Source organism: Miniopterus schreibersii (genome assembly GCF_964146895.1).
Source record: "Miniopterus schreibersii genome assembly, chromosome: 1".
NCBI lineage: Eukaryota > Metazoa > Chordata > Mammalia > Chiroptera > Miniopteridae > Miniopterus > Miniopterus schreibersii.
Genome location: NC_138101.1, coordinates 56,187,214 through 56,207,200, shown reverse-complemented (window position 1 = coordinate 56,207,200; position 19,987 = coordinate 56,187,214). Strand labels below are relative to the sequence as shown.

Here is a 19,987-nt window from a genome sequence, read left to right as displayed (position 1 = left end):
CTTCCTTACTAGAAATACACTTTCGTTTTGGAAAGCCTGCATTCCCATTAAGCTAGCATTGCATAAAAATGGGACTTAAGTATGTATTACCAGACATTCTGTGGATGGCTAATCATGGCCATGAGTATTTTATAGTTAATGAAGAAAACAAAAACATATTTTAAAAGGGATTTTTGGAAATTTTATTTGTAACAAAATAAGGGGCAATAGCTTTATCAGATTTCCAGTGAAAACATTTTGCCAGTTACATAAATAAATTCAGAGGCAAGGCAAATTAAAAAATCCCAAACAAATAGTGCTAAAGCAAAGTATTTGGAAAAGCTGAGGTTATAGTCCATGACGCTATTAGACATAGGACCAGGGCCAGGTGGAATGTCTTTTCCAGAAAGGGATACTTATTTCAGGGGTGTGGAGACAGAGCAGACAAGCAGTGGCTGGCTTGACGAGTGATTTCTGACTGAAGGGGTAGAAGGTAGATGGTGATGAAAATTGTTCAACTAACTCTGCTAACTGAAATGATTAAAAGATACAAAATAAATCATGGTTTTAGCAGTTAAGGAAGAAATAAGCATCAAACACGGAGAGAATAGTCACCTTTCATAATATTGAGAATTATTACAGAAAATTAAATTTTAGGATTTTTTCTTTCAAAGGTTGATGTATTCAAATAAAGAAGAAGAAGGAGAATATGTATGGTCTGTGTGTAAAACAACAAAATCAGCACCATTTTCCTATTTACAGCATAGCCAATGGCCCTTGTTCTTTGGGAAACCACAATCTCCATTTTAGTAGCTTGATCTCCTCTGTGAAGTTTCCCTAAACCCCACAGGTACAAGTCTGTAAAGGAGGTCTGATGAAATATAAGGGTATCAAGGGAAATGATGGGGTAAGCAGGACTCTAACACTCCTTGTTGTCAAAAGAAAATTTTGTTTGCAGATGGCTTAGCCCATACTGATGAGCTCAGGGAGAGCTATTTTAAGTGCATAAGAATGCCACTATTTAGTGACAGCAGGCCCAGGAAAGAGTTAAATGTTCTTTAGCACAATTATGCTAAGTTTCTTATTTTTAAAGATTAAGGTCAAAGTCACGTTAGTGGAAGGAATATGGTTTTCTCATAGCAGATTGGACTGTAGAGCCTAAAAGCATAATTTACAGGGCAAGGTAATTCAGGAGGAGCACAGCCACAGTTCTTTCTAGTGGGGAGACTATACTAGCACTGAAGTGATTGTGTTTTCCTTCCTCTAATGGCTCCAGAAGTTTGTCCTTTACAAGACAGCAGATGCCTGAAGTCTGAGGCCAACAAGTTTGAATGATACCAGACAGGGCAGAGGCCTAGGATTCTTCTACTTGTGGAGACACAAAAAATTTCCCAAGGGAGGCCCCCTGGATGGAGAGAGTACTTTGTAAGAAGGGCCATATGAAGACCGAAGAGGAATGAACATTTACAGAGGACACTCAGCAGATGAGGCTGGCTCCAGGTGGGATGCTCAATTAAGGCCTAAGTGGTGCAGCCTTCTCCAGTCCCCCTGTCTATCCCTCCTCCTTCACTTGCCATCACACCTGCTTTTATATGGCGCAACAGAGTAAATTAGATAAAATGTGGCTCCAGGTCTTTGTTCTCTGCACTTCCTTAGAATACCTATATGATTTTTTATTTTTAAGAATGATTTAAACATCCATCACAATTTCAAGTGTGCTTCATCTGGAAAAAGTGTGTAGCAGTATTCATGAAGAGGACACCTCTCCTTTCCAAACGCTGTCCTTACGTGGGTAGAAGACTAGGCCTGGAGGATTGCAGCCCAGCAGATGACTCTCAAGTCTTTCCTGACTCACTGAGAAATATTTATGCACCCTCTCCCTCATAGAGTCATCTATCTGCCACGTCCTATCTGCCATGTGGCATAGATAGGACAGTCATAGGTAATACTGGAAATTCATATGAAATAGATGCCCTTGAGAAAGACGGGTGTCATGGGCAACTTAGGGGAACATTCACATGCACTTGGAGAGACTTAAACTTCCGATACACATTTTTTAAAATTTTAATGATTATTTTTTCAATTACAGTTGACATTTAATATTATTTTAGTTTCAAGTGTACAGCATAGTGGTTAGACATTTATATAACTTACAAAGTGATGCACTCAATAAGTCTTGTGCCATACACATTTAAAAGTTGATTCAGATGTGGGTATGGTAGGTCATTTTGGAGAACCCAAAGAAAGATGGAAACACTTTGTTCTCTTACTGCTGGTAGGCATAATTAATAAAAATGATTGTTAAACTTTCTCCAAAATGACAGTGTTATACAAATGCAGGAAAATAGTCATCTGAGAATCTGATTGTCGTGTCTGACTTGTTGACCAACATTATCAACTAGGGGCTAATTTTCTCACATCATGAATCTTGATATGTAGCAGATATTATATTTTTCTACCTGCCAAAATAATGATCATTTATGACCCCCTTTTCTATTTTAAATGGCCTATTAGTTAAACACAGTAGTCTTTAATAAAATATAGATATGTACACTAATTAAGCAAAACTCCATTGCAAAAGGCCCAGTATTTTATGAATTCAATTACTTTGTAATTTTCCTATGCAGTTTGTTTCTTAAATATTATGAAAAAGATGCAATATTTATTTACCCATGACAATATGAACAAATATGGAGGTATCCTAACTTTGTATGGCCAACATTTCATTATGTCACCATTGACTGTCAGCTAATCATAAAATTTGTACTAACACTATATACTCAAATAATCCAACAGACTCCAATAATGCCCATGAATGTCCCTAAGGATCAACAAATTTCTAGAAGAATCCTAATAAAATCATAACATCAGAGAGTTATATCGCTTAATGCTGAATTCGATTATGTACGTAAAGCTCATAAACCAGCCTCCAAAACAGACCTTTTCTTCCTAAGGCATTTTAATGATTCAGAAAACTTAAGACCAAGATGTCCTCACTCATGTCTAACCTAAAACCCTCCTATTTCACATAAGCCTCTGATTTTGTTCTCACTGGAAATGGACAATAGTGATTCACTACATCTAGTTCAATGATTCTTTATGTAATAAAACATATCTTTTTCATTTTCATTCATTAGTCTTCCCCTTGTTGAGTTAAAAACACTAAATTCCGTTAGTGCTTGCTTACTCACAGGATCTCTTACTCAGTTTGTTACATTGTTATTAATTGAGCAATATTTTCCTTTCCTATAGCAATTTTTGCATAATTTATGGACCCTGTAAGTAGTTCATGGTAGTCTGATGAAAGGCCTGAACGACTTTTATACTGCTAGGTGGCTTGGGTCATTTTCTCTTTAAATACCAATGCTACATGTCACATTTATAACTGACAGATGACTCATTCTGAAACTGCCTTCATCCTCAAATGTTAAACTATTATAGATACACATACACACACTGAGTTTGTTTTTTCCACCTCTGAGTGAAATGTCACATATTAAACTTCATCTCACCTCTAATTACCTTGTTTAATTTGTCAAGGTCCTTATGAATTCTTACAGTATGGTTCTAGTCAATAATCACCCCTACTCAATATAAAGTAATCTGCATATTTAATAAGCTTACTCTCTATTCCATACTTCCAATCAACACTGAAAATGCTAATTAGGATCAGGGCCAGCCTTGACTTATGGAAAAATAACTTTATTCAATATACCCTGCAAGGCTGACATTGAACTATTGATCACTGCCTCACATATGGCCCACTAACAAGCTCTGATATAATAATACATAATAATTACCCCATGAAACAATGACTCAAATAAAATACAGTATGGATTCAAGTGAGGAGTCAATAGTAATTTGTAATTTTTTCCCTATAAGATTTTTTAAGGAGATTAAAACATTAATCACATTACCAGGTTATTTATAGTGGAAAGAAATAACTAAAGAGAAAGAAGGTACCAGGAATAACAGGACTAATTCACTAGCTTATCTGAAGACGCCGTGAAACATGACTGTCAAAGTGCCCTGCAAGGTCACTGTTTCAGTGAAGGTCCTGACCAATCTAAAGACAAAAATCCTGGCTCTTCATACAGAGCAGGGGACCAAGTTTCTGCTGATAACCTAAAGTTTCCCAAATACAAAGATGTTTTTCTTCTTTCCAGTGCAGTAGGTCTGGAGATTTCTCCAAAAACATTTTTTTTTAAAGAATCATTCAGAGGAATTAACCTCTTTTCCTAAATAGGTGATATTTCCTTTTCAAGGGCTTTCAACTAAAAGAAGGTCTAAACTGCCTGTCCTGAAGCTCAGAGCCAGGTCTTATGAGCAGCCACTCAGATTACACAAGCGCCAACTGTTGTGCAATGTGCCCCTGCCCTTCACTCAGCAGCAAATCTTGAGAGTTGTGCAGCAGCCTCTCACAAAACCACAGTCTTCACCTGAACACGCAGCCCGCCAACCTGCTGCAGAGCTTGTTCTTTCCCTTTCCCATGACTTTCTGTGACCTGGGGCATCTGGTGATTCCCAACCTTGCCCTTAGGTTAAAAGATTAGGATCTGGGCAACAGGGACTATAGTAGGGGTTTGTGTAGGGAGTATGTGTGTGGACTGGAAGAGAAAGCCATTAAAAACAAATGGACTATCTTTAGACGGCGAACCTGTGGAGGAACTGAGAGGGTTAGAAGACAAACGGGGTCAAACAGATACTTAGGGGAGGGTGAAGGCCTGTACAGCAAGATTGCTGGCATGATGGGGAGGGGAGAAAGGAAAGGTGGGGCTAGAAAAACAGAAAGGGAAACAAAAAAGATAAGAGGTGGAGGGGGTCAATTAGGGGGGAAAATGGGACACCTGTAATGCTTTCAACGATAAAGATAAATTAAAAAGAAGAAAACAATTTCATGTACAGCATTATCTAAAAGAATAAAATATCTAGAAACAAACAAACAAACAAACAAAAAATAAAAAGATAAGGCAACACAAGAGTTTCCTTTCAAGTCTGCCTTTCAATGTAGGACTTCTTTTATTAAGGTATCTATGAATATATTTTTTATTAGTTATCTCAGACTTGTTTTTTCATTTTCATAGTTCTTTAATTGATATCCTTGCTTATTAAAAATCACTTTAAGTCTATAGAAATTGCAAATAATTAACAAGGCCTGTTAAATAAAGTAATGGTATCCATAGTGCCCTGCAAATAACTACTAGACTCTTAAAAAGCATTTTAAAGTTTCCCGACTGTTTAAACAGATTTTAACAGTAATCTGGATGGTTATATATGGTTCCCAGTTTAAAAAGGCTTGAGTTTAGATCATCTAGATTACTGTCTTTTAGAGTAGTTTTAGGTTCACAGCAAAATTTAGAGGAAGGTACAGAGGTTACCCATTTATATCCCCCACCCTCACACATGCACAGCCTCCCCCATTAACAACATTCTCCACCATAATAGCACACTAGTTACAACTGATGAACTACATTGATATACCATAATCACCCCAAATCCCTGGTTTACATTCGGATTCACTCTTGTTGTCACACAGTCTACAGATTAGGACAAATACATAATGACATGTATCCATCATTATAGTATTATACAGAGTATTTTCACTGCCCTAAAATGCTCTGGTTCCACCTGTTCATTCCCTCCACCACTGATCCTTTTGCTATCTCCATAGTTTTGCCTCTAATTCTATTTTTTTATAAATGAAAAATTCCGACTGTATCTCAGACCTTGTGTAAGAAGATATTTCACTTGTGCAGTTGATGAAGAATGTAATAGTTGAAGAAAAATTGAAAATAATAAAAAATGTAAAAGCAAATGTTTGTAGAGTGAGAGAAAGAATGGATCACATTTTTAAGGACAGAACAAATTAAGGTAAAAAGTGGTATAAGAACTTGGCTAATTTAGTAGCAGGAAAGAGAACTTGGTCTCCAGTCTTCTTCAGCAGAGTTCCTCTGCCAAGCATCCCTGACTGCCAATCCCACTGTCACTGATTTCCATCACTTTACCTACAGTAACTTCACAAAAATATGCCCCAACTCAAACCAGCTCCTCCAGAATGACTAAACAGGCTGCTCCCGAGTGTAGGGTTTTACCCATATCCACATACTTGTGGTAGGTAGGATTTATTGATTCAGCTCATCTCGGGTAAGAATGGGAAAGAACAAGAAATAGAAAAGAGACAGGGGTTTATATTCTTGAGTACTAATAAGTTTCTAGGTTTATATGACTAAGGTTGGTGAGAGAGAAAGGAGGATTTGGCTTGTTGAGAATGATTCAGCTTATCCAGAAGAAGATAATCTTTGAGGTTGTGGGAGCTTATTAGTTTGCCAAAGTTTTCATCTTGTTGGGCTCAGTATAAATAGAGTCTATGGCAATGCTAATATAGCCCTGTTCCTGGAAGACAACATTTTATTAAATGCTCACTGAAGGGTGGCTTTGAAAGACCAACATACTTCTGAGGGGTTTTATTTCTTTTCCAAAAATAAAGACGATGTCTAGTCTGTATCATCTAGATGGCTATATGTTTATAAAACATCTATCACTGTAGCACTTACAGGCTTTGACAAGTAAGCCACTTCAACACTGAGCAATACAGAGTAAGCAGATGGATGTCTTCTCTGTCTGCAGTGCCTGTATACTCTGGAGCTGAGGCTATACTATTCTGTACTAAACTGAGACAGAAAAGCAGATGAATCAGGCCCAGCTCACTGCAGTCACCTTGATTTTGGCTGCTTCTAAAAAAGTGTGCAATTCCCTGCTGAGAGCTATGAAAGAGCTTCTTACTAGAGGGCTGACTAAGGGATCCCAGAGAGCATACCATTTGGTCTCCCTCTCTTATCCTGGAACAACAGGACAAAGAAATGGCTCTCACATATCTTTCTGATTTTTTAAATCTTCACCCAAGGATATGTTTATTGATGTTTTTTAGAGAGGGACAGAGAGAGAGAGAGATCGGCTGCCTCCCCTACGGTCCCAGACCAGGGATCTAACCCACAACGTAGGTATGTGCCCTGACTGGGAATCCTCCAACCAACTGAGCCACCCAAGCCAGGGAATATCTTTTTGATTTTTAAAAAATATATCTTTATTGATTTTAGAGAGAGGAAGGGAGAAGGAGAGAGAGATAGAAACATCAATGATGAGAGAGTGGTCATTGATCAGCTGCCTCCTGCATACCCCTGACTGGGGATGGAGCCCACAACCTGGGCATGTGCCCTGAGTGGGAATCAAACCCAGATTTCCTGGATCCTAGGCTGATGCTCGATGCTGAGCCACATGGGCTCTTTCTGATTTTTTTATGAGGTGTATAAACAAGTCATGGACTTCAAATTCTCGGCCAGATTCTAAGAAATCCCTTTTTGGCTCATTCACTTAAATGCACATTTACTTGTAAAAAACTATGTACTCAATAAGGCACTACACAAGGCACTCTATTGATACAAAGGTAATAAAACCACCTTTAAGAACATATGTTTTAATTAGAAAGGTGAAACAAGAAGAATTACACTCCAAGAAAAGGCTGGACATAGTTCAGGGTGTAAGCCAGATAGAGGCAAAGTGGTTCAAAAGGGGATTACTAAATATGGCTATGGACGCTATGAGGAAAGCTACAACATACAGGAAGTAGTATCTGAGCTGTGTGCTATGAGAGGGTAATTAGAGTTAAAAGAGAAAGCTTGCCTAACAAAGGTATCCTGACCCAGATGTTGTGCTAGTCACTATCAGTAGCAGCTCGATTTTAGTGACAGTTAATCAAGCTAAGGTGAGACACAGAGTGAATCATTCTTTTAAGTCCTTATTTATGTTTAATTTCAGATTAGGCTTGCTGGTTGACAGCCAGATTTTTACCTTTGGAGGGCCTGGAGGATTGAGTGGCTGGGAAAGCAGACAACACCCAGTGAGGGCGACCAAGGGGTAGGGGGTGGCAGCTGTGTCAGAAACAATAGTAGCAGGGACAACTTTAGGTCTAGGTGAAGCAGGTGAAAGGATGAATTCAGTGTATGAAATTGTAGACCAAATGGTAAAAAAAAAAATAGCTATTAGCACCACCAAAATGAGCTGGAGAGAAGAACAGTCCGAAGAAACTACATGAGCTCCTGGAGATGAAGTAGAGAAATGAAAGCAAATATTAGGTAGAGTATATCCAAGAATCATACTGTGTCCTTTTAAAAATATTCTTATAATAAACTTGTGAAGTTGAACCCATTCTCTTTTTACTCTTAGGGAAAATAAGGGTTAAATAATTATGGAAAATGACAAGATCATTCAGGTAATAAGTGGCAAAGACTATGCAGATTTTTTTGAATACATGGTCTCTAGGATACCATGTTACTTAGAATTATCTGGAAGTAACTTAGCTCAATATTATTTAGCCATTAATTCTTTTCTGCAAAACTCTTTATGTTTAAAAAAAATAATTACCCTGATGTTTTTCATTTATTCATTTGTTTACTTATTTCAATTAGTAAAGGTTTAGTATATTTGTTAATTATAGATGATATGATCCGCTGGCTAAGACAAAGGTTCCAGTGCCAGACTGCCTGGATTTACTACCCTAGCTTTTAGTTTCACCATCTTCAATTGGAGATGAAAATAATTTATCCCTAATGGGCAATTATGAAAATTAAATGAGAACACCTATGCAAAGCATTAGGAAAGTGTCTGACACATAGTAAGCACTCGGTAAATGTTAGCTGCTCTTATTATTAATGCTCTGTGCCAGGCACTCTGAGAGTCATTAAGGGCACAAATATAAATGTGACCTAGTCCTTGCCTTTGAAGAATTAACACTCTCAAAGAGAAGACAGATGCTTAATAACTAGTTGTGCCTGGGCAAATGGAAGGTGCCAGAAGAGAAGATGAGAGCTCTGGGTCATTTCAGGGGAAGGGAACAGTATGTAAACTCCACAGAAGCATGAAATGTCCTACAAGTTTGAATTGACTGGAGCATGAACCAGTGTGAAATGGGTTAATTGGTGCCAGTAGACAGAAAGGAGGCTGATCAGCTTTCAAAGAGTTCATATGCTCTGCGGATGGAGTTGGACTTTATTCTGATGGGATGAGGTAATGATGGAGATTTTCAAGCCAATTTTAAGGATAGAAGAAGGTAACTGACTGGACTCCACACTCCTAACAATACACTTGAATGAGGAGAGAATGGAAAGAAGGAAGCAATAGTGGAGAAAAGAGAATTAGAAGTGAAGTAGCAGGCAGGGAAGGTCAGGATCTTTGATTGCCTCATATCAAGAGGAGAAAGAAAATAAAAAAGAAATATGACTTAGAATAAAAAAAGATAGAAAATAAATAGGAGAGGGGAATATAGTTAGCCTCTACCTCATTTTGAAAATAGTTTGCTAATCAAACAATGTAACCCATCAAACATGATAAAGAAGAAAAATCATATAAGCATATCAATTAATGGTGGGGGCATCTGACAAAATCCAACTCCCATTCTTGATAAACACACACACATACACACATGCACACACAAAACACACACAGATAACTAGGAATAGAAAAGAATATCCTCAGCTTGATAGAGGATATCTACAAAAACCTACAGTAGACATTATACCTAATAGTGAAAGACCGAATGCTCTCCTAAGATGGGGAACAAGATAGAGGTGTCCATCCCTGGCTGGTTTGGCTCAGTGGTTAGAGCATCGGCCTGTGGATTGAAGGGTCCTGGGTTTGATTTCGGCCAAGAGCATGTACCTCGGTTGCAGGCTCAGTCCCCTGCCCCAGGCGGGGTGGTGTGGGAGGCAGCCAATCTGTGTTTCTTATCACATGGATTTTTTTTTTCCTCCTCTCCTTTCCACTCTCTGAAAAAGCAACCAAAAAAATATCCTCTGGCAAAGATTGAAAAAAAAAAAAAAAGATAGAGGTGTCCATTATCACCTCTCTAAATTGACACAGGACTAGAGAAGCTCTAGCCAGCACAGAAAAGTCAACAAAAGGAAATAAAAGGCATATAGATGAGAAAGAAAGAAACACAACTGCTTAGTTTTGTAAAGAGCATGAAGGTTTACATAGAAAAATCCCAAACAATCTACCCAAATCGCCTAGAATTCACAGCAAGGTCAAAAGATAAAATGGACATATAAAATGAATTGTACTTTTATCTTAGCAATGAATATGCAGAAACCAAAATTAAAAATCCAATGCAATTTATAATCACTGGGAAAAAAGAAATACTTAGGCACAAATCTAACACGTGCCAGACTTACATGCTGTCAATTAGAAAATGCTGATGAGAGAAATTAAGGTGCATATAAGTAGAGAGATATGCCATGTTTATAAACTGGAAGACTCACTATAGTAAAAATGTGAATTCTCCCCCAAATGATATACAGATTTAAGCTATTCCTATAAATACTAGCAATACTTTTTTTAAAAAAAATGCAGACAAGATTATTCTGACATTTATATGGGAAGGTAAAGAAAATAGAATAGCTAAAATAATTCTAGGGGAAAAAAGTGGGAGGAATCCTTCTACTTGATTTCAAGCTTTAGTAATCAAAACTTTGTATTATTGGTAGAGTGATAGCTACATAGATCAATGGAACAGGAACAGGAGCCCAGACATAGACTCTCACAGTATGGCCAACTGTTTTTTTTTCAATACAAAGGTGTACAAGCATTTCAATGAAGGAAACACAGTTTTCTTTAACAAATGCTGCTGAAAAATATCCATAGGGAAAAAAATGAACTTCAACCCAAACTTTACACCTAATACAATACTTAACTCAAATTGAATTATAGATTTAAATGTGAAATGTAAAACTAGAATACTTTTAGAAGAAAACAGTAGAAATTTTGGGGGATCTAGGACTTAGTGAAGTCTTAGACACAACACCAAAAGCGTAATCCATAAAAAAATTGATAAATTGGGATTCATCAAAATTTAAAACTTTTGGTCTATGTGTGACCCTGTAAAGAGAATGAAAAGACAAGCAACAAACTAGGAGGAAATATTTGCAAACCACATATATGACAAAAGGACTTGTATCTCGAGCATGTAAAGAATTCTAAACAGTAAAAAGACAAATAATCCAATTAGAAAATGGACAGAAGACATGAAGAGACCTTTTGTGTAAGAGGATATAAAGCTGAAATATATTCCACATCACAAGCCACTAGGGGAATGCAAATTAGGACCACAATAAGATACCACTACATACCTATCAAAATGGCTAAAATAAAATTAAAAAATAGTGACAACACCAAATGCTGGAAAGGATGCAGAAATTCTGGATCCAGTACATTGCTGGTGAAATTGTAAAATGGTATAACCACGCTGGAAAATATTTTGGCATTTTATTAAAAACTAATCATACACTTATCACATTATCTAGCAATTGCACTCCTGAGTATTTATGCCAGAAAAGTGAAAACATATCCACACAAAAACCTGCACATAAATGTTCTTATCAGCTTTATTTGTAACAGCTAAAAACTGGAAACAACAAAAATGCCATTCAATAGGTAAATTGTTAAACAAGCTGGTACATCCATACCATGGATTACTACTCAGCAATAAAAGTCAATAAACTATTGATGAGCACAACAACTTGGGTGGATCTCAAGGGAATTATTCTGAGTTAAAAACAAAAAAGTCAATTTCAAAAGGCCATATACTGTATAATTCAACTTATACAGCACTTTTGAAATCACAAAAATTATAGGAATGGAGACCATATTAGTAGTTGCCAAGCACTGGTGGGGGGAAAAGGAGTCGGTGTGACTATAAAGGGGTAGAATGAGAATTTTGTAACGATGGAATAGTTCTGTATCTGTACAGCAGTGATGGTTATACATGCTACACTTGTGATAAAAGCAGCACGGAACTCTATGAACATACTATACCTCTGCTAATTTCCTGGCTTTGATATTGTACTGCAATTATTTCAGATGTAACCATTGGGGGAAACTAGGAGAAAGGTACCTGACATCCCTGTACTGATATCTTTGCAATTCCCTGTGTATATATGATCACTTCCAAATAAACAGTCACAAGAAAGTTTGCTTAGATATGCACAGAGTTTATTGCTACATGACAGATCATGCATTATTAATGCTTCGTCCTTCAGAATTTTACTGTACTTTCCTATTTTCTCAAAATAGACTTGTATTACTTTTATTATAAAAAGAAAATGCATTACAATTGAATAAAAATAAGCCTGACTGTATTTGATGGCTCAAGGCTAAAAGTAACTAGCAGGCGGGATGGAGTCTGAATAGCAGACCTTGAGATGCAACTTCTCTACAAAATTACATCTGAGACGTTGCCTAACCAGAGTGATTTCTAGCATCATCTCACAAGTACTTCTCTTCTTCTCTACCTGTTTAGCTAAAAGGCAGTAAACTACATGCTCTCTTTATATATATACTTTAAATAAAAAAATAAACTGAGGCTATCGTCCTGCTTTCACCAGAAATGTAGATGTTAGCCTAGGGACATAATGTTTCTCAAGCCAAATTTATTATAAGTTACCTTTAAAACATAGGAATTTTCTAATTAAATAGCCTTTGAAACAAGAAGATACATGGGTCAGACTTACATCAGGTAGAGAAATACTAATTAAATGCCATGAATATACAGGGTGTCCCCCACAAATATATTCACACTTTAACAGCTGACAGCTCAGTTTTGAAAATGAAATGTATTTTAATAGACACTATCTTTTTAATTATTCAAAGTGTGTGTATACTTTTTTTTTTTGACAACCTATATGTGTGTTAGATATTTCTAATGAGTTCCCATACACTCCTACACCTATTCCCACAGAAAAAGCTGTCTTTCTAAAATGATGTCACTCTCTACTATTTCCAGGAAAGAATTCCAAATTCCTTTAAAAGCCTTATCATACCCTTTAGGATTCAGCCCCACCCTCCTTTTCTATATCACTTCCCAACACTCTCATATCACTCATCCCAACCCAGGAAGAAAATTAATATATTTTTATCATTTACCCTTTGCTAGACACTTATCTCTGTTGCTTTTGCAAATGCCCATGAGTAAGCTATCCCTTCAGTCTGTTGAAGTCCATCCTTTAAGATCAAACTCTCAGAAGATACTTCAGAGAAGCTCTGTGATGCCTAACAGTTTCTATTCTTCATTTTCCCACTCCTCTCCATGTACTGAGTGAAATTACTCCTTCCCTTGTGCTCCCACAGCATTTTATAAATAATTCTATTCTAGCCCCTGTGTCATTGAGTTATACATTGCTCTCTCCAAATAGATTGTGATTCATGGATGCCACTTAAATAACTTGATAGACTAAGTGACTAGTACAGTGCTTAAATTTTATATAGATATATAATTAGTTGAACAAAACATATGAAGCTAATGTATTTATTTAGGAGTTTTTATAGTTAGGAATTCCTCCACTTCCAAAAGTGTGATTGTAATGATCTCTTTTAATACTGTTCTACTAAAGATAGTTACACAGTTCCTTGAGGGCAAAGGAAAGGTAAAAGTCATTTCATTAGAGAGCACCTATCAGTTGCAACCATTCTCGCTGTTGATATGCTAGGGAAAAACTGGTCTCCTCCAGTGGGTAGAATATTTATGAATCTCTTATTGCATATACTTAGAAAGAAATTTATCCTAAATTAGTTTGACTTAGTGGCTGCATTAACTCAATATTTTGTTTAGTCCAACCTCAACCATTATGAAGAATGACAGTATTAAATTTAAATGTATGGTGGGAGGTAGGGATCCCTTTGAATAGACTCAGACTCACTTATAGCCCCAGGAAATGAAAGACCTCAAGTTTTACCACCAAAGATCAATCTGAGTAAAATTATTAATGACTATAACTGTATAACTATAATTTTCTCTGTAGCTATTTTCACTTTTATATGTGAAATAAGCAGGTTTTAAAAAACTGCATCACATCAAAGACTAATGGAGCTGTTGTTGATGATGTTTGCTCTGAAAATTCCTTCAAAGCTTTATATGCTCCATTTCACCACAGCAACCTTTAACCTGGTTACCAACAAAAAAAGTATTTTCCATTTTCTAGGTATTTGAAAAAATTAAGCTACATGTTCTTACGGCTCAATAACAATGTAAAAGCTTGTGCCATTAGAATCTTGTAGAAATTGCATATTTTTCCCTTGAAACTGAACTGTGCATCTCAACACTACCCATCTCCAGCCGTCACAATCCGTAATAGTTATGTTGAGCAGCCCCCATCATTGAAGGGATATGAAATCAAACTTATGAGTTATATTTTCCAGGGAAAATGCACTTTCAAAAATTTTATTAATAACAAGTGCCAACTAGAAAGCTAGATGCCAATAAATACTTAATTTTGAAAATGGGGTACATTTTATAAAATGTGTTAAGCTTCTCAAGAATACCTGTATTGGATCGCTCCTACCAAACTATGAGTTTCTGTCAAGCAACTGTTCAAAAGTAGTTGCTTTCCTCCCCCTCTCACTCTTGTCCCTCTAATCATCTCTACCTCTTCTTGTCTGGAGAAGTGACTTTGAATTTGGGGGATGAAGATGTGGTTGGTATGTGTGTGCTAATGGCAGAGCAAAAATTAGGTTGGGAAAAGGTACACTGACGAGTATTGCTTCATTCTGTGATGTGAAAATCTCATGAATATAAATGATTAGGAAGCATGACATTGGATGGTATCGTAAAAAAAGGTTTTGTCTTTTCTAAGAAAAATCAGACTTAGAATTTCCCCAGAAAATCTGACATTAGTTGCAGATTGGAACTTTGAACGTTTCCAAGAAACACCAAAAGCAATTATATTTACCAAAACAGCTGAGGCATGAAATTAGAAGAGACCTTTAAGTTTGGGAAGAGAATCAGGCTTCTTTTAACTGGCTCTGATTTTTCCCCTTTCAAAATTAGCCTAGTGATAAGAGTAGAAGGAAGGGAAGATTTATCATGTCCACTGTTGACTTTTAATAATGTGAGTTGGCATTAGAAAGAAATACGTTTTTTAAAAATGAATATTCAGTTATTTTAAACTATGAAACTACACTTGAGGAAAACATCATGTGAAATTATCTTTTCCTATTTGATTTATTTTTAGAAAAACCTAATGGGTGCAAAAATCTGATAGAGGCTTTTGCTCCCGCTATTATCGCATGAAAGTCGAGGTACAAACTACAGCTGGCAAAGTTGGTAATGACTGACTAGTTTACATACGCACACACACCGTGCGGTCTACAACCTCAGTGAAACGGTGACTCAAGCAAACCACTTGTAAGAACCACCACTAGACAGGGAAAAACTTCAGGAGGTAATGTTGTGGATTAGTATCAAATTGATATGGGTTAGATTTCTAGCTCTGACACTACTGACGATGTGATCTTGTGCATTTAGCTTCCAATTTTTGTTTCTTTATCTACAAAATGGCAATAAAAATAGTATCTGTATTATTAGGGTTATTTTGAAGAATAAATGGATAAAATATATAGTATGCTTATTAAATTCATAGTAAATTCTTAGTGAATCTTAGACGTAATTTTTGTTGATTATTATTGTCATTTACTGTACAATCATTTTATTTAAAAGTGTCTTCATTTATTTATTTAAATATGCTTCAAAATCAGATTAGAGCTATGGGTTTTTAGCTTTAAGTACACTCAAAATGTGACAAGTTAAACATAATTAATATGAAATATATTGGTGAGATAAAATACTCTGTTTTAATTTTTAAAACTATCTCTTTTTTAAAAAATCCTCATCCAAGGATCTTTTTTCCATTGCTTTTCAGAGAGAGTGGAAGCGGCGTGGGGGGAGGGGGGAACACATCTATGTGAGAGAGACACATTGATTGGTTGCCTCCTGCACGGGCCCTGACCAGGGCCAGGGATTGAGCCTGCAACCGAGGCACGTGTCCTTGGCCAGAATCAAACCCAGGACCCTTTAGTCCACTGGCTGATGCTCTAACCACTGGGCAAACTGACTAAGGCTAAAACTATCTTTCTTAATGTGATTTCTATTATTGGATCCGCCAAGCAGTCCTACCCTGAACGGCAGATATCAATTATAAATATAATCTGCTCATGTTGGGATAAATGCCTACAGAAGTGACCCAACACAATAATCTCCTAACTTTGGGTACTCCATTTCCTCATACCAATGGTGAATTTGAAGAATGCAATCCTTTATATTTCTATACTTAACAACGAATAAGGCTACGGCACATCCTTAATGATATTCTCTAAAAACAACTGGCCATACAAAAGAATAAGGATGTGGCATGGGAACTGGTGTGGTACTTTTAAAACATAGACTTAAGAATCAGAAAGATTTCAGGCTTCATCTTTAATTAGTAATTTATTAGCTGCATGATTTGGTTCAAGTAACTTATCTTTTCAACTTCAGTTGTAAGATGGGCTATTAATAGAATGTATTTCACAAGATGGTTGTAAATATTAAATGAGCCAATGCATGTTAAACATTTAGCACAGTCTGGCATCTTGTGACTGTTAAATAAATAGTAATTATTATTTCATAACTTCACTAATTTCATTGATTTCTTGGCTGGGTGATTGTAATAATTTTCATTATTGCTTTGATAACTTATGCTACATATAGAACTGCATATAAGAGTAATAAATTGAGAGAATATGAGATTTTTGTACCAAAGATATAATTGAGAAAACAACTTAAGGAGCATGATTTGATGAGAGAAGCTGGAAACACCATTTTCATAAATGGATGAAAAAATTTACTATTGCCATTATTAGTTGAAATTTTGGATTTCAGTTTGTATACCACAAGCAAATAAAAATACCTTAGTTTTATTATAGATCAATAATTCTTGATTTCATTTTTAGTATTGTGCCATATAACATAATAGTTTGTGGCTAATAGACTTCATTTACATATTTTTTAAGGACAAGAACTCATGTTTTCTTTTAAGAATAAGTTAAATCCCCATGAATTCCTTGATAAATCTGATTATTCTGTTTGAACTGTCAGTTTTGTTAGGAAATGAATGTTCTTCAACTTTAGGAAAAGTCAAACTACCTTGTTTTTGGATGAATAAAATATTTTCAGGGGAATTTTGGTAAAAGAATATATAGAACACTATGTTCTAATAAGGCAGAAGTTGTATTGTGGTGTTGATTATGGCAGACACTACAAAAGCAAAATTGGCCATGGTAAATCGAAGACCTTTGGGCTCTCAGGTCTCAGGAGAATGGCATCTGTGAATTGAGACATTGACTTAGGTAACTTCTAGGATTTAAGTGAGTGCACCATAGTTAATGACAATTTACCACAACTGCAGCTGGAAAAACAGCAGCTATAATGACCACATTAGGTATAACGTAGTGAGGAGATATGTATAAAGTAGTTTTATCTCCAGATAGCTTTTCTCTCTCTCTCCCTTTCCCCATCTCTCTCCCTACCTATCATCAATCTATCAGTTAATCATCTAATGTCTGTCTGTTTACTCAGACTGTGACTAATGGGACAGACTGGAGACGAAGATGATTAGTGTCAAACTTGAAATACATATACTTTAGTGTGACCCCTTTTTCCTTCCCTTATACAGTGCTGCCCAGACACAGTCATACACTGTGAAGGTTAAAATTCTGAATACATGTTATCCTTCCAGGAAAATGTGAGAAACAGCGTTCAATTATTCCCAGAATTTCATTTCATTAAAAAATTGCTCTTCTAATACCATATTTTCAGGAGTTGGGCTATCCTGTGATATCTGTATATCATCAACTGAAGCCTTTACTCAAAAGGAAGTTGTAAATGTATTATCAGAAACCACATACTTATTTAAATGCCGTGGCACTCCTGTCATTTCTCATGTTTTGCAGCTAATGGATTCTTTGTCTACTTACTGGATGGAGCTTTCAATGCGAGTGATAGTGAGGAAAGCAGCGAGGTTTGCTGTGTAAGATGAGATGACAATCAATGCAAACAGCCACCAAGCCCCCATCATCATTCGTGTAGCCAGAGTTGTGTAAGGGACCTCCCCACCTGTGGAAGAAAGCAAAGAGAATTAAAGAACATCAACAAGTATTTATTGAGAATTCTGAGGTCATACATGTTCAATACTAAGTTAATTCTTAAGTAGCGAGAAATCTTTGTACAATACATGAGCATAGATCTCTGTATTTTGTTTATGTTCATTATTTTATATTTAATTCTCTTTTTTGAGACTATGTAAGACCCAGTCAAAAAGAAACATGATAAACATTTGGTATAATATGTTTGAATGATATTTCTTTTTCCACCTTTTTGATCAACCCTAGAATTAATTGCCCTCTTATTATAACCACAGACATACACTTTATTTCCAAGGGCTTAATTATTCATCTGTTAGGTGATATTAATACTATTATGCTTCTGTTTAATACAACATTTTTAGACTTCCAGTTCAATAAGCAATATTGAAGATTACTTTTGGTTAAATTCCCTAGAATCACAGGTTACTAACAATCTTGGGATCACACATATTATTATTGGCTTCAGCATCATCACATATGTTTTGTTCTCCTAATGGACTAGTCACTCTTTACAACCTTGTTGTAGAATCTTCTCTATCTTCTAAATGTTGGAGTGCCTTTGGGCTTGGTCTCTAGATTGCTTCTGTTCTCTGTCAGCATCTCCACCCCAGCTAATCTCAAGTCCCCTGACTTTGAATATCATCCACAGTATACTTTGATAACTCTCAGATATATATTTCAAGCTCCACTCTCTCTAGAAAGCTATAGATACTTACATGCTTTGCACTTGGAGTCTAATGGGCATTTTAGACTTATCCCATTTAAAACAAAACACTTTATTTTCACTCCTAAATTAACACCCCAGTCTACACTATCTCAAAAATGGCACCACTCTTCACTCTATTTCTCAGACCAAATACTTAGGAATTTTCCAACGTCCCATTCAGTAGCAAGTCCTGTCACCTTTAGTTTCAAACTGCATACCAAATCCTACCTCATCTCATCATTTCTAGTTCTATCACTGCTTCTTGGACTGTACTGCTAAACCACTTAAATGATTTACTGTTTACATGCTGGGCACTACCACTCCTAATTCTATCACCATGATGAACTTTAAAAAAAATTAATTAATTTTTTAATGGAATGTATTGGGGTGACACTGGTTAATAAAATTACACAGGTTTCAAGTGCACAGTTCCATAACACATCATCTGTACACTGTATTATGTGTTTACCACCCCAAGTCAAGTTTCTTTCTATGCACTTTAAAAATGAGAATGAGCTCACAATATTCTCTTGATCAAAACTTCCAGTGGATTTCCATCACTCTTGAAAAAATAAAATCCAAAATCTCTACCAAAGCATACCAGTGCTTACATGACCTAATATCAGGTCAATTCCTGACCTTATCTCTTATCCCACTCTCTTGATAACCTTCTCGAAATTTCTTCTATGCTGATTTCTGTCCTAGGGCCCTTGCAGTTTCTTATGACAAGAATTCTCTATTTTAAAAATGACTTTTCCCTTCAATTCATTCAAGCTTCTGCTCATATGATACTTCTGCACAAACGCTTTATTACCATTGGAGAGAAAATAACTCCCCACAATCCCACACTCCCAATCTCCTTATCTTTTCTTAGATCATATTTAAATATCTTTGTTTATTTTTCACCCTTACAATATAGTTTCTGATATAGCAACAGTTTCTGTCCCATCTTAAGTGGGTAAATATTTGTTGAACGAATATGTTTTATATGAATTTAGTAGTCCTTCTAAAACAAATTAGGCTTATGCTAATAGTAAAAATCATTCAAGGAGATATAATACTAAATTTCCCTAGGTCCATCAATTGTAAATGACTTAATAGGATTCAATTAATTTACGTATCAGGCAGGTTTTTAGGTCAATCATTATTTCTCACTCTGTAATATCTAAATTTTCAGTGTAGCTCAAATGTACCCTTTCGTTATGTCCTGAGCTATTTTCCTGATGTAATATACTCAGAACAGGCCGATCTCTGATATCTGATACACATTTTTCAAAGCAGTTAATATGCATTTCAGAT

The 19,987-nt window shown here is 36.1% G+C and overlaps 1 protein-coding gene across 2 annotated transcripts in view; it reads right to left on the bottom strand.

Annotated features, from left to right (window-relative positions):
* Positions 1-19,987, bottom strand: part of GRID2 (glutamate ionotropic receptor delta type subunit 2) — a gene marked incomplete at its 3' end in the record, with an annotated part of 1,219,813 nt that overhangs the window by 236,412 nt on the left and 963,414 nt on the right. For both annotated transcript variants that reach the window (XM_081131278.1, XM_081131277.1), the window contains exon 12: positions 17,815-17,953. In XM_081131278.1, the coding sequence (XP_080987404.1) occupies positions 17,815-17,953 (139 nt within the window). The remainder of the gene's footprint in view (positions 1-17,814; positions 17,954-19,987) is intronic.